The sequence below is a fragment of the Miniopterus natalensis genome, chromosome 18, assembly GCF_054644295.1.
Source record: "Miniopterus natalensis isolate mMinNat1 chromosome 18, mMinNat1.hap1, whole genome shotgun sequence".
Lineage (NCBI taxonomy): Eukaryota > Metazoa > Chordata > Mammalia > Chiroptera > Miniopteridae > Miniopterus > Miniopterus natalensis.
Window position 1 is genome coordinate 35,773,518 of NC_142098.1, and position 14,584 is coordinate 35,788,101.

Below are 14,584 nucleotides of genomic sequence, written 5' to 3' on the forward strand. Positions count from 1 at the left end.
CTGGGGCTTGTGAGCTGTGAGCTGTGGTCTCGGAGCTGTGAGTTGCATCTGCTTTCTTTTCGTTGTTAACAATGAGCATGACCGATGAGGAGGAGATGGCAAGGGCTGCGGGAGTGTGGAGGGGCCTCTGCCTCCATCACAAGGGGCGTGAGGGTGCCGTGGGCATCACTGCAGGAACTGAGCCCACAGTCAGCATGACCAGGTCCAGGCTGCCCACAGGCCACTCCTGGGAAGGAAGCTGATGGACGCGCCCTGAGAGGTGTGACTGGGACAGGCCCCGAGCCGTCCAGTTCCTTGCCCCCAGACTCTGTGAATATATCACCTGAGGAGGGAGCTTAGAGATGAAAGGTCATGTGACCGAGAGATTTTGGTGGCTCATCGGTGGGCCCATGAGGATCGTAAGGGTCCTTTCCTCATGAAGGAGAGAGGAGGCAGGAGAGGCAGAGCTGGGGAAGGAGGTGCAATGAGGAAGCAGAGCATGGAGACTTCAGAAGGCTGTGCTGCCGGCGTTGAAGGTGGAGGAGGGGCCACGAGCCATGGGATGCACAGGCCTCTAACAGCTGCAAAGGCAAGGACACCAGAAAGAACCTACAGAAAGAACCGGCCATATCCACACCTTGATTTGCATTGTTGGACTCCGCTAAGTTTCCTACAGCAGCCGTAGGAAACCAATGAGAGGTGTCACCTTGCCTAATCCAACCCTGTGTGCATTGGGATAAGGAGTGACTTAGAGCTAACTCAGGATGTGAAACTTTGAAGGTTTGTTACTGTCTCTCATCTAATGACAGACAATGCTCCAGCAACATGGGGCATCCTCCTGGACTGTGGCTTTGTGCCTGGGTGTTGGACCAGCTTTGTTTGTGCGAATGTGAGCACCCTGATCCAAGTGAACCTACATGGGAACAGCACCCATCCTGGGCTCCCAGGGAAGGACTGAGAACTGCTGGCCTAGGTGTGCAGAGGGGGCCACCCATGAGGCATGGATGGGGGAAGCCCATGGGCCAGGTGGAGGAGGGGACACTTTGTCCCGTGGCCATGGGAGCATGGGTGAGAGTTAGTTTGGGGGAAGACCTGGGCTCTCATTTGTGGAAAAGAGGCCTGTTTCAGTGAGATCCGAATCAAGTAGGAAAGTGGAAACTGATGGGAAGGTGGGGCTGGAGGTCATGGATCAGCCAAGGAGAGCCTTGCTCGGGGCAGCCATCCTGGGTCCTCCCCACCTTGGTTACTCTGACAGACTCTGTGTCCCCCAGATATAATGATGTCCTGAGGGCTAGCCTTTGGGTCAAAGCAGAAACTCATAGACAGAGCCCAGCAGCCTGGATCCTAAATTTGGGGATAGGTAAGTTTATCTGTGGAGACCACTAGTTGAGGCCACCAGGGCCTGGGTGAGGAAGGAGGACAGGCAAAGGATACTGGGGGACTCAGAGGGGCCCCACCCACGATATGTGCCCTACCCATGGGTACAGGCAATGGCTCCAAAGAAGGATCCTTGTTTGTCTTTGTGAGGACACGATATGGCCCCTTTTCTGTGCTCCTGAGACCAGTGCCCAAGTGCAGAAGGGCAAACCCTGGGAGGTGTCCATGTGAGGACAGCCAAGAGCTCCCATGGCTGGGTTGCAGCCTCTTATCTCTGCCATTCCTTTAGCCTGGCCCCCATCTCCACACTCACAGCCCTCCTCTCTCCTAGGACACAGACATGGGGCTGAGGTAGCTTAGAGATAGTGTTTCCCTGTGTGACCCTGGAGAGAAAGGACCCCGAGTTTCAGGTGAATTTCTGCTACAAGAAGTTCCCATTAGTAGAAAAAGAGCAAAGGAAGGGAAGGTCCCCATTTATTCAGATCACTCAGGTGGTCCACGGTGGCTTATAGGCCCTGTCACTTTCTGGAAGACGGGAGCATTTATCCTGGTTCATCAGGGCTCAGGGGGCCTGTCAGGGTGTCCAATAATCAGAAGAGACCCTGACCTTGAACCCAGGTCCTGAATATGCTCAGGGCTCAGAGCTGGTTCTCTGGCTCAGGCTCCATCCAGTTCCCAACCTTCCCCACAGGGTCTGGGGTCTCAGGTTGTCCCTTCCCCACAGCACTGAAGGAGCAGGTCCTGGAGGAACTAAGAAGCCCCGTCTGCCCTGGGGTTGATCCTGCAGTACACGTCTGTGTTAATGTGTAGTAATTCCTGTGAAAGAAAGTAGAGACTTCTGAGCCCTGCTACCTTCTCAGAACCAGTGCAGCTTTTCACAGGTGCTGTGGGCACCTGACTGTGCAGGGGGTGTCTGTCCCCGGGCACCTCCCTCCTCCCTGCCCTCTGTTCTCACTTTTCGGTGCCCTTTCCTGAGCCTGGAAGCACAGCCAGGGCTGCGCTGGCAGCAGGTCCTGGGCCCCTGAAACCTGCAGGACAGAACATTCATCTCCCACACTCACCTCGTAGATGGGGCTGGCTGTCCTGGGGCCGGGTAGGGGTCCCTGTGCAGGGGGCAGAGAGAGGGCATCAGGGGGACAGGGAGGGAGGGTCATTTCTCCACAGGACTGATAGCTCTGCCTGGGGCGCAGCTGTCTTCACACCTGTAGCCCTGCACCAAATTCCAGTCCATTCTTCACCCCTGTCGCCTATGTTAGCCCAGGATCCCTGACTGGTGTTCCCAGCGCCCACTCTTCTCCAGGCTGGACTCCGGGGGGGTTCTCCTCAGGCCACCAAGGGGCCCAGGGCAGACTCAGGGCAGGGCATCTGCCCCCAGGCCGGGGCGGGGCTCAGCTTGTGCTGGCTGTTTTGGGGAAAGGAGCTGTGCTGTGCTGTGCTGCACAGCTGGCTGAAGGGACAGGGAGGGGAAGCACTTACCGGGAAGGAGGAGGTTCCAGAGGGACCCTGGCCTGGGAGCAGAGACAGGAGGAGTTAGCACCCAGGGGGTGAGGAAGCTTTGGCCCATTTTCCCTGGAGGGGATGGTTCCTTAGCTCCCAAGAACAGGGGTGAAAGAGTATATCCAGAGCGAGACCCTCTGGCCATTTTAGGGTCCAGGGAGGTGGAGGTGATGACACGTGACACAGCTCTTCAGGTCAAGTTGACTGGTGAGTCGGGGTCTCCTGGGCTGTGTGGTTGATGAGAACCCCTTTGAACCCCAGGGAAGGGCCAGAGCCTGAGGGGGGAGAGCAGGAGTGGACACTGGGGTGCAGGTCCATGGCCTCAAACCCCTCCCATTCTGAACAGATACTCACCAGGGGTGGACGCTGGGGGTGGGTGTTGTCTGAGGCCACTCGAGTCACTGGCCCTAGGAAAGGTCAGACTTATTTGTGAGGGGTGTCAAGGGGGAGCTTTGGTGTCACAACAGTGGACAAGGAGGGTCTCCTTTTCCAGCAGAGGGTGGAGGCCTCGCTCCCTTGTTTAGGAGGGGGAGGGCCCAGGAGAGGGGAACTGAGGTAAGGCCTTAACAATCCAGGGCTGACCTGGGCCCAGAGGGGAAGGACCCACAGGCAGGTGGGGGTCTGGGAGGAAGTTACTGGGGAAGGGACTGAGGACCCAGGACAGGAACCAACCCGAGGGACTGACTTAGTGGAAAGGTCAAGGCTTTGGGGGGAAGCTGGGCCAGCTACAAGTTGCATTCAGATGCATATGGTGTCCTGCTGTGGCCAAACCCCCCCCCCCCAGGCCACCACAGCTAAACTGTGACAGTGGCCTGCCCTGTCTCATTCTGCTGAACCAGAGGCAAAAAGGACACCACAGACACTGGTGTCCTGTCTGGGCCCAGGTCTCCCACTTCCCACATCAGGGTTGTGGCTACAAAACCGGCCACGGGGGGGGGGGGGGCTCGACCCCACCCAGCCTGTCCAGGCTCTTCCACCCTCAGCTGTGTGACTTTGGCCAGGATGACCTTCAGATCCTGAGGCAGCAGGTCCTCCTCACCCAGGAGGCTGGATTTAGATAAACAAGAGGAGGTGCCTTACTGAGCACTGACCACCTGCCAGCACCGCAGCAGGTTTGTGGAGAGAACCAGGACAACCGTGAGGGGACAGTTCCTTAATTGTGCCTAATTTATAGGTGAGGAAGCTGTCGAGGAAACGCCCTGGTCAGCAGGTGGTGAGGGAGGGGCTGGATGGGGTGAGTGAGGAGCCCTGTGGGGAAGCCCGGAGGCCACAGAGAGCCAGCCCAGGGTCCCAGGGCGGGGACTTCCTCCTCCCGGCCTGGGTCAGCTGGGGGCCAGCCTGGGGCAGGGGACAGGATTAGGGTGAAGGAAATGCCGTTGTACCTTTTGGTCTTCCTCAGGTACAGGAAACACCCCAGGGAGGACCCCATCGCCACCACGACCAGGACCCCAATCACGATGCCAGCAATGGCCCCCTCAGAGCAGCAAGTGCGCTCTTGTTCTGCTGAAAGGAGAGGGAAGGGGGAGAAGGCCCAAGTCCATTCAGGGGAAGGAAGGGGGGCCTCGCAGGGGGGAGGCCTGGTCAGGGAGGAAGGGACCGTCCCCTAGTCTGTGTGGTTTGGGAGTGCCGTCCACCGTCTCCCGGACACCCCGCTGCCGGCGGTTGCGCCAGTTTCTGTTTTGCACGTTGGGAACCTCGCTTTGCTCTAACTGCTGTGTCCCCACAGCTCCCATTGCCACATTCCGCTCACGTTCCTCTTAGCTCCTCTTCCCTCTCACGTCTGCCCCCCTGTTTCTTTCCTCAGTCACTGCTGACAGTCTCAGAGGGCAGCCCTACCTGTCACTCAGTGCTGATTAGGAACAAGAATGTGCTGGCTGTTTTCAGTGGTCCACGCAGGGTGGGAAATACTTTCCCTTCCTGCCATCTGATCCTTCCACCCCAGGAGGGAGGAGGTGACAGGGGGGGGGGGCACCCCCACTGAGCACACACAGAATCTGGGGCAGGAAGTGCTTAATCACCGGAGGTCACAGAACTGTTAAGTGACCAACGACATTTTCACCAAGTTCTGCTTGACTTTACAGCTAATGACAACAATGTTCATAAAAATAACAATTCTAAATAATCAACAGCATCGACTGAGCCCTGGCTGAGGTTCACCCTCTCCAAGGGCTTCATTCTCATTAACCTCATAATAAACATCCCAACAATGGTCCTAAGGTCCGTCTGTTTTATTCCAGTTTACAGACCCGGCAACTGAGGCTCAGGTGTGTGAGAGTCTTGCCCGAGGTGAGACAGCTCATGGGCATAGAACGACAGTGACGAGATTAGTCTAATTCTGGGGTTCTTACCCACTTGCTCTATAGGCTCTGAAGGAGGCTCCCACCTCCTCAAGGCTTTCATCCATCTCACTCCCCCTGCCCACGAAATATGCAAGGGAGCAAATGGGAGAGGGCAGCGGTCACTTACATTGCACATCCAGCCTGAGCGGGTCACTTTTCCTGGAACTGACGGGGTTGAAGACCTCACACTGATAATACCCAGCGTCCTCCCTCCTGACAGGGTCTATGGTGAGGATGCTGTTGTCCCGGGACAAATTCATCCTCTCTGTGAGCAGGAGACTCTGGTTACTGAAGAACCACCTGATGGAGATCCCAGTGTCATCTGTGAGGCAGGTCAGGACTACAGTGTCCTTATGTGCTGTGACTGTGGTGTTGCTGGCTCGGATGGAGGGCTTTCCCACGGGCTCTGTGGGGAAACAGGAGGTGGCTGACTGAGAGTGGGCTCCTTCCTCAGAGATCTCAGCCACTCACCGTCCACAGTGAGCTCTGTGAAGGTCACCAGAGGATGGCCCTGACCTCTGCAGGATGAGTGTCTTTGTTCAGATGACAATCTGTAAGGAAAGGGTTATATCTACCCCTTTATCTCTATATTACCTTGGGATGACCCCTGACTTGTCTCCCTGGATATCCGTAGCATCAGCACCAGGAACCTCTTAGCCCATGTGTCCAGCATCTTCATCTTCAGGTGGAATTTTCTACCCACTGACTTTTGTGAGGCTCTTTCCTATAGTTGCCTGTGATTTCCTAAAAGATGAGACCTCCTCTCTAGTATGGTAGCTTTACACAGAGATGGGAAGGCATTTCGTTTTTGTTAAATAATTTATAAGAGAACATAGCCCAGCCAGTCTCCATGAACTTAGGACCCAGAGAAGTTCAATCTAAAGGGTTTCTCAGTCTGAAGGGGACTTTCCCTTCCTGGCCTGCAGATTGAATATCAAGGAGAAGGAAATCTCTAGAGAGAAGTAGCCACAGTTTTAATAAAAGGCTGGTGCTCTTAGCCTTCTCCATAAACTACAAACTTTGTGGCACTGCTCCTTCTGTCCCATGAAGGGACTTCATGGATGAACCTACTCATTTGTCAGGCATGCACCATGGTTCACTCCTCCTCTTTGGAGTACCTTTTTTTTTTTTAAATGTCTTTACTGATTTCAGAGAGAGGAAGGGAGAGAGAGAGAGAGAGAGAAAGAGAGAAACATCAATGATGAGAGAGTCATCGACAGGCTGCCTCCCGCACTGGGATCCAGCCTGCAACGGGGCATGTTCCCCACCCAGAGATCGAACAGCGATCTTCTGCATCATAGGTTGATGCTCAACCACTGAGCCACCCTGGCTGGGCCTCTTTGGAATATCTTATACGCTGGTGACTTCAGAGCCAGGACACAGGTTGGAGGAGTCTCCCCTGTGGCTTGCTCTCTTCCCATTTCCATGCAGCCTGGCCTGAGGGAGGCTGTGCTGTTGGTGAGTGACACAATTTGACCAGATTGAGGACAGGCCCCCCATGCACCTTCTGCACAGACCCCTGTCCCAACACACATGGCATAGAGCAGAGTCAGGCCTGGAGCAGAGCAGAGAGCAGGGGTCTGTCCTGCTCACCCCTCCTCAGAGGTGGTTTCCTCCTCCTGTTAGGAAAACAAGAACTGAGACTGATTCAAAGCCCTGTAAGTTCCTTGTAGCACATGGAGCAGGTAACAGAAAAGAGGTGACAGAAGGAAGGCATTAGTGACAGAAGAAGCAACTTGACCCTGAAGACCTCAGTTTCCCCCTGTGAAGCCCCCTCCACCATATGGGGCTTTCTGGGGCTGAGAGAACCCCCTCCTCACTTTCCAAGGCTGGACCCCTGCTCCCCCATGAGAAATCAGAACAGCCAGGGGAGGAGAGTCTACAGGGCTGTAGTGGGAGGGCTCAGGGGAAGAATTTGTGGTTTGCTTTGTCCATGGCCACAGGGTGGGAGACAACATCTTCTAGGCTCTTTTCTGAAAACTAGACAGATATGCACCCTACAGCCTGGTGCCGATGGTCCAGGGGGCACTTACCAGAGACTGTGACAGTCTTGACTGTGGTCCTATTGAGGCCAGTGACATTGTTACGGGCCAGGCAGGTATAGGATCCACTATCATTCTCAGTGATGTTGGGGACAAAGAGCTCCTGTGTGGGTGGCTGGGGCTTCCCATTGATAAACCAAGAATAGTGTGCAGGCGGGTTAGAGGCCGCTTGGCAGGAGAGGCTGAGGTTTGCCCCTGGTGGGTAATGGGAGTCTGGCGGGGAAATGGTGGGGTCGTCCGGGCCATCTGGAGCAAAGAGAACAAAGCCACACATGATGCAATCAGAGGGAAGGGGAAGTCTCTGGTCTGTGTAAGGGCCACACTGTCCCTCTGAGCTGGGTCCCAGCCTTGTTTTAAAGAGTCCCAACCAGAACCCCCTGTGTGCACTGAGCCTGAGTCTGACACATTAACCCCTTTGTCCCATAATAAGTTGTTGACCCAGAGCCTCTCCAGACAGGAGCAGCCCACTGACTCCTAGTTTTAACCCAAGGCTGGACTTGCCTGGATTTGCCTGGGACAGGAAGTCATGGCCACCTGGATGTTCAGAGTGAGGGTCTGTGTCCTTGGACCTGAGAGGGACAGATGTAGCCTGACCTCTGCCAGTGTGGATTTGGGGTCAGCCTGGCCCAGGCAGGGACAGAAGTTACTCACAGAGAACATTCAGGGTGAATGGGTCACTGCGGCCGACACTCACTGGGTTCCAGGTTTCACATTCATAGGGCCCTGTGTCATTCCTGGTCACACGGAGTAAAGTGAGAGTCCTGTTGTCCTTGGACAGCTGCAGCCTGGTGCTGTCCGGGAGACTCTGACTGTTGATGAACCACAGGTAGGTGGTGCCCTGAGTCTGAGGTTCACACGTTAACAGGACAGGGTCCTTGTGCTCCTCGGGGTTGGAGTTGTTGCTTGTGATGTGGGGTTTGGGTAACATCGCTGTGCAGGTAACAGAGAGAACATTGCCCTGTGTGGTGCCTTTGACTCCTCCAAAGGCGGCTTCAGTCAGCGCTGACACCTCTCACCCCTCAGCCAACCCCAATTTTTAAAAGAATAAGGCAGGTCTGTGTATCACAAGACAAATAAAAGCATGAGGACCCGAGCACTCAGAGATGGAAGGCCACCTGCTCTATGTCTGGGGGGAAGCACAGACTTTCTCAGGTGTCAGGGAACTATCAGGGTTTGTTCATGGAAAGACGTAGGACTGGGAGCCAGAGGCCACCCGGCGCCTGTCCTGGTTCCTCACTGACCAGCTGACTGCCTGGCCGACCTTGGGGCCTCACCTGGAAGATGCGGGTGCTGAGTCCCTTCCAGCTACACAGACCCACACAGCTGAGGCCTCACATTCAGGGTTATCCTAGAGATGAGGAATGATGGGCCATCCCATAGTCCTTAAGCCCCGAGAGGACTGGGCAGCGTGGCCTGGAACTGGGAGTCTGAGCAGAAACAACACATGGGAGACCAGAAGCAAGTCTGGCAGCCAGTTCAGTACCCAGGCTGCAGGGCCATGAGGTGGGGCTGTGTGCCCAGGAGGTCATTGGTGACGGACATGAGACAATGACCCCAGAAAGGATAGAGCAGAGTCCAGGAATGATTTAGAAAAGAGTGAGGGATGGAGGGAGCTGGCAGGCTTTGGCAGCAGAGCCATGCTCTCTGCCCTTGGTCTCATTTACGTTTGTCAGCTATGAGATAGATTTTGAGTTAAATTGTGAAAGAATATGTGAAAATCATTACTCATGCCCCAAAGATCTAAGACCAGTTTCTGGAGGAATCTTCTCTGGAGAGCACTGCAGGTCATAGACCAAGTTCTGCAGCCCAACCAGGTCACATGTGACCAAAGAAAGACCTACAGTGGGTTTGAAATCTGACTCCCTGGGGAGAGAGAATGTGAGTCCTGCTAAGAGAACAGAAGTGATCAGAGGGCACGTTGGGTGTCTCTGTTGTATAAAGGGAGGAATGACACCAAGCTGGGGGAAAGACGTGTTATATTAGTAAAGTTAGGAAGAAGGTCCCTGTCGCCAGTTTCTATGGATGGTCAGGCAGATGGGGAGGACCCTCACCCGGGCATCTGACATGTGGTCTTCCTTTTCTTTCTAACTCAGGAAAGAGAACTGGAGTTTGGTCAAATTCATTCAAATTGGGCAGCGTCTAAGAGAAAGGACAGTGGCTGGTGGATCTCACCGTCTGAGAGGATCCTGCTCTGTGGTCAAGGTGTCAGCCCCTGAAAGGACAGGGAACTGGTGTGGCCACAACCTCTTACTACTCTGCATGCAGGTTCCAGTCTCTGAAGAGATTAGGAATCATTCATTCATTCATTCATTCATTCATTCATTCATTCATTCAGTGACCATCATTCCTTCCCCCCTTCACCGAAGAGCATGCGAGTGCTGGCCCTGAGCCGGCTGCAGGTATAGAGCAGGGAGTGGGAGGACAAAGCCCTTTCCTTCATATCCAGTGGCAGTGACGCCAACACATCAGGAAACAAATAAGTGATTTCAAGTCCAGGGCAGGGAGGTGGGGACTGGCCACCTGAGGGGAGGCCGGGGCGTTCCCAGTACTGACTCTGATTGTCACTGCAGGTCATTTGGTTCTTGAGGTAAAAAATCAATTCTCCACTTGTTTTCACTTCCCTGACTAGAAAATCTGCCTTGGACAGCTAAGAACAAAGGACTGAATGAATGGCTGGTCTCGGGGTGCACAGACACCTGATAAGACCCCCGGGTGGAGGAGAGGCAGGGCTGTGGCTCTACAAGGGCCTTGCTGTGTTTGATCTGCTGCTCCTGGTCGGCATGACCCTGATTCAATGACTGTGTCACACTGTGCTTAGTTTCCCCAGAATAAAAATTGAATAAATGATAAATGGACTCCGGATTACCATGATGTCTGTGAAGTAACCTTAAAACATCCCTAAATACTTGACCTCAAGCTTAGTATAGATGAGCTGCCCAAATAAATGGCAACTACCATTATTTGCCTCCATGGGAGAGATCCCCTGGGCTGACCCCTGGTGGACGAGAGGCTGCCAGGAGCATCTTCTCTCCTCTGTTCCTTCCTGGGACCTGACCTCCCTCTGGAGTCTCCTAGGTCTCTCAGGGCAGTCAGCTAATGATCCAGGGACCTTGTCCATCTGTGCTCTCCCTACGCAGTCTTAAGTGAAGGACCAGGCTCTGTTCCTGGCTTGATGTGGCTCTTGGGGTTGAACCCTGGCTGGTGAGCAGTAGAGCAGCCAGGAAAGTGTTGCTCCCACCCAGCCCTTCTAGGAGGCCAAATGCAGCCTAACACAAGCTCCCCAGGGTCCCTGGAGTCAGGAGCCCTGGGATAGGGGTCTGGGGAGGGTTCCTAGGCTGAGCTTCTCTGTGAGGATCCCAGGGTCCCTTCAAGCCAGTCCCTGACCGAGCCCTGCAGGTCTTTCTCAGGGTCATGGTCATGGGGAGGGGCCTAGGGGGTGGACTGAGACTGGTCTCCCTCTGCTGAGTCACCCCCATGAGACTGGTCCTTCCCTCTGAGGTGGTGAATGTCTGCAGGGCTGGCATCTGGGAAGGGAGCTCTGATCTCAAGAAGTTTGTGTCCACTGTGTGTAACCTGCACTAAAGGCCCAAACCCAGCCTGGGACGTGATGCAGAGGGAGACGGAGGAGAGTCCAGGGCAGTCAGTCCTGTGTGTGAAGTAGAGTTCACTCCTCCCAGAGGTCAGAGGTCAGAAGTCAGAGGTCAGAGAACAGTCACTCACCGTACACATGGAACTGTCCAGTTCCTTCCTCACTCTTAAAACCTTTCTTTATGGCAAGTACAGTGTAGTTTCCTGTGTCATTCAGGGTGACCTTCTGGAACAGCAGGGATCCATTGGGGTATATTGTCTCTCGACCGCTGTATGCAGGTCCGTGGGAAACTATTTGAGTGTCTATTACATATGATGCAATTTTACGGTTGCTGTCCTCACTTTCCCCCTTGTACCAGGCATAGCCTATGAGACTCCCGGGCAGACTGTGGACTCGGAGAAGCACATCCTTCCCTTCGGCAGCATTGGGCGGCACTGATTCAACCCTGGGTTGGGCCTCGGCGGGCGGGCTCCGGAAGGTTAAGAGTGAGACTAGGAGGGAAGAGAAATGGGTCAATATTTGGATCTGTGTGTTGAGATGGAGAGATGAGGCCCTGGGTCCTGAGCAGGTCTCATCTATCAGCCTTGGTGTGTGTGTGTGTGTGTGTGTGTGTGTGTCTCCCATGGTCAAGGTCAGCAGCATGGCCACCATGGCTTCAGCACATCTGAACTTCTTGTTTTTTCTGTTTTGAAAACTCCCAGGTGTCTGCCTGGCTCACCCCCTTACTGCCCTCAGATCCCTGCTGACATTCAGGGGTGTCCCTGGGAGACACCTTCGCTGACCACCTCCTCTAAAGACCCTCTGTCCCTGCTCTGTTCCCTACATGGCACTTGTGGGCCCCTGACATCACATGTAGATCTTGCCTTGTCTGTCTCCTCCCCATAGAAGGTGAGCTCCCTGGGGCCGGGGCTTGTCTGACCTTGTTGCACCCCCACTGCCTGCAACAGGCTGCAAAGACCTGGGGGTGAAGGAGTGAGTGCTCCCAGGGGCCTGCAGCTCCTGGGGCGTATGTGCCCATTTCTGAGGTTGGAGGTGAGGACAATGTTTAGTGCCCTGGTTAAATTTTCTACCTCCTCAGATAAATTGTTATTATCAAAAGTTTTTAGCAGTCAACTCTCAGTGATGAATAATTTGGGAAATGAACAGCCATTGAGGTTTTCCGGCCCCTCACCACTTCCAGATCATGAGATTTTCCTGTTGCTGAGTCCCCTCCCCCACCCTCCTCTGCTCCCTTGTCCTTTCCCCTCAAATCCAAACAGAAGCCCACTGTCCCCTCTAGAGCCCTGTGCTCCCCAGGAGACCCCAGCCAGCCTCTATCTCCCCCCCTCTCATCCACCACCAGGTAATTGTCCCCTCTCACCAGCCAGCAGGAGCCCCACCCAGGGGACACGCCCTCTGAGCCCAGGGCCTGAGGGGGACTCCATGGTGTCCGCTGCCTGCTCTGTCCCTCCCTCTGTGAGAAGAGCTTGGATTCCACAAGTGCTCACAGGCACTGCTGCTCTGAAGAGTGGGACCTGCTGTCCCTCCTCCCTGGGAGCTGAGCCTCCTCCCGGGGAAAGATCACTTCCCCTGTCACGTGGGCCAGGGCGGGGTCTGTGCCCAGGAGCCTCCCTCTCCCTCCCCTTATTCCTGCCCCACCTGAACCCTTCTTCCCCTTTTCTTTCCTCTACATTTCTGTCCCCTGTAACTGCCGAGGGCTCTCCCTTCTTTTCAGTGACGCCTCCCCGTGTACACACACACAGACCCCTTGTTTGTGTGGTGGGCAGTTAGACAGGCATGAGCAGGGCAGGAAGATAGGCCAGGTACAGAAGGTCACCAGAGTGGAAAGCCCCGGGTACCTAGGGCTGAGACCTTGCCCCCAGGGGGACCTTCCTCCCCTAGCATATCCTGGTCGTGATCCTGGTTTAGACCCCTCAGCTTTCACATCACTGGTCATGTGGTTCAGACCCGCCCCTGGCCTCGCCTCCTCTGGCATGTTGCTAGTCATGTGGATTCGACCCCCTTAGAGGGGGGACGACAAGGGGAAGAGCCCTTAAGCATTAAGCCCCCGGGACAATGGGATTCTGACCACATCAGATACACCTGGGCCTCAGTTGTGTTTCAGCTCCAGGCCCAGAAAAGCAGCAAAACCAGATAAGTAAGGACACTGCTGACATCGGGATCTACTGCATTGACTGATGGCCTTCGACCCTGAAAGGACACACCTGCACTCTGGGCAAATATTTTATTAGGGTCCTCCCCTGAGCCCTGCAGATAAGTACCCTCAAGGAGGTGTGGCTGTTGCTCTGGAGCAGGCCCGGGCCCCTCCCCCCCTTCTTTCCTCAAGGTCGGGGGGCCTGGGCTCTCCTCCTGAGCTCCACAGGCCTTTCCTTTGCCTCTGTAACTACTTTTCTGAGCCCGCTTTTTCTACAGCTCATTTCTTCTACCTCTGTGACTTTCCAAATAAACTTTCTCTTATGACTGGAGTTCTTGGCTCTGAAGTCTTCTCTTAGCCAAAGTCAAGTACCGAGGCTGCTGAACCGAGGTTGGGTCTAACTCTGCCGGTTAGCACCTGCTGCCGTCCCACAGCCGGGCAGGCAGAAGCTTGGGGTGCAGGGCGCTCCCCACAGCTCTGCCCGGGGTGCCCAGCAGCCTCCACACCGCCCTCTCTCCTCCTTCAGAGCAGGAGCCCGGGGCCACATCGGGAATCCTTGTCACAGGGCTTTCACCCCGCTGCCCATAGGACGATCTGTGGAATTTCCGAGAGATTTCAACGCGCAGGTGACACCTTAGAAATGCTGCTTCAGCGGCTGCCCAGCTAAGGTGGATGCCCGGCCAGAAGGAGACCCTGTGATCTGGGGACAGGGAAGCCCCCCACCCCCTGTGCACAGGGAGGGTCTGCAGATCTTGTTAAAATGCAGATTCTGACTCAGCAGGTGTTTGGTGGACCCCACAGTCTCCATCTGACAAGCTGTGCGGGGAGCTGATTATACTGACCTGCAGAGCACTTTCATTGGCGAGGCTGATGGGGACCCCTGCTCCCTAAGAGGATGACCCTCTCACTTAACCCCGCCCGTGGCTTGTGCTGTGCCCTGGCCATTGGTCTGTCAGCACCACAAAGGGAGTTCCAGGAGTCCCCAAACCTGGGGATTATTTATGTTTGTGACACAGAAACCCAGCTGGGCACTGGGTCTTCCCCATGTTCTCAAATGCTCTGGGAAGTTGGATTTCTTCCCAGCAGGAAGGCCACAGAGGGTGAGAAAGGGCCAAGCTGGGCGGTGACTGGTGAGGGGGGCCCTCCTCTATCTTTGGGTGTCACCAACCTGGCTTCTGCTTCCAGGGCCAGAGACCCAGGACCAGGAGTCTCAGTAGACCTGCAGTGAAGGGGAAAGTGTCCTGTGTGTCCTGGGAAGAGGGGCTGTGGTGGGAGGTCAGGTGGCTATGAGTTCCCTGGTTTTGAGGGCCATGGTTTTAGGGAGAGCCTCCCTCTCCGCATCAGTTGGCTGAGCCTGTCCTTGGGCTCCCTGACCATTGGGGCAGCCTCTGTCCTCTGCCTGGGGGGACTTTCCTGTGGTCAGCCTGCTTTCTCCACGGGTGGTGCCAGGCAGGGAGTGGGGAGCAGCACAGACACCCCTAGAGCAGGAGTCCCTAGGCCCCTAGAGGGAGCAGGTGATTAAGAAGCCTGGGAGGGGCCTAGAAAAGCCTGTGATATGGAAATCAGGCTTCTGCCCCACCTCAGCCGAACCCAGGTTCCGCGCTAATTTCCTGTTTTCTCTGTGTCC

The 14,584-nt window shown here is 55.2% G+C and overlaps 1 protein-coding gene across 2 annotated transcripts; it reads right to left on the reverse strand.

Moving 5' to 3' along the window:
- Positions 1-2,106: 2,106 nt before the first annotated feature.
- LOC148091062 (cell adhesion molecule CEACAM6-like) lies at positions 2,107-12,247 on the reverse strand. 2 transcript variants are annotated; one of them, XM_087826732.1, is made up of 9 exons: positions 12,184-12,247; positions 10,955-11,314; positions 7,886-8,164; positions 7,226-7,480; positions 4,236-4,356; positions 3,208-3,260; positions 2,833-2,864; positions 2,418-2,459; positions 2,107-2,172 (listed from the first exon to the last, which is right to left on the reverse strand). In XM_087826732.1, the coding sequence occupies exons 1-9, from the start codon at positions 12,245-12,247 to the stop codon at positions 2,107-2,109; spliced, it is 1,272 nt and encodes a 423-aa protein (XP_087682858.1). The 2 variants fall into 2 exon arrangements, with proteins under 2 accessions (XP_087682858.1, XP_087682857.1); XM_087826731.1 differs by having other exon boundaries at positions 7,220-7,480.
- Between the last annotated feature and the right edge of the window lie 2,337 nt (positions 12,248-14,584).

Coding starts and splice junctions, on each gene's coding strand:
- LOC148091062 (XM_087826731.1), bottom strand. CDS start 12,247: ATGGAGTCCCCCTCAGGCCCTGGGCTCAGAGGGCGTGTCCCCTGGGTG. Junction 7,481..7,885: donor ATTCACCCTGAATGTTCTCT/GTGAGTAACTTC, acceptor TCTTTGCTCCAG/ATGGCCCGGACGACCCCACC. Junction 2,865..3,207: donor ACCCCCAGCGTCCACCCCTG/GTGAGTATCTGT, acceptor CTCTGCTCCCAG/GCCAGGGTCCCTCTGGAACC.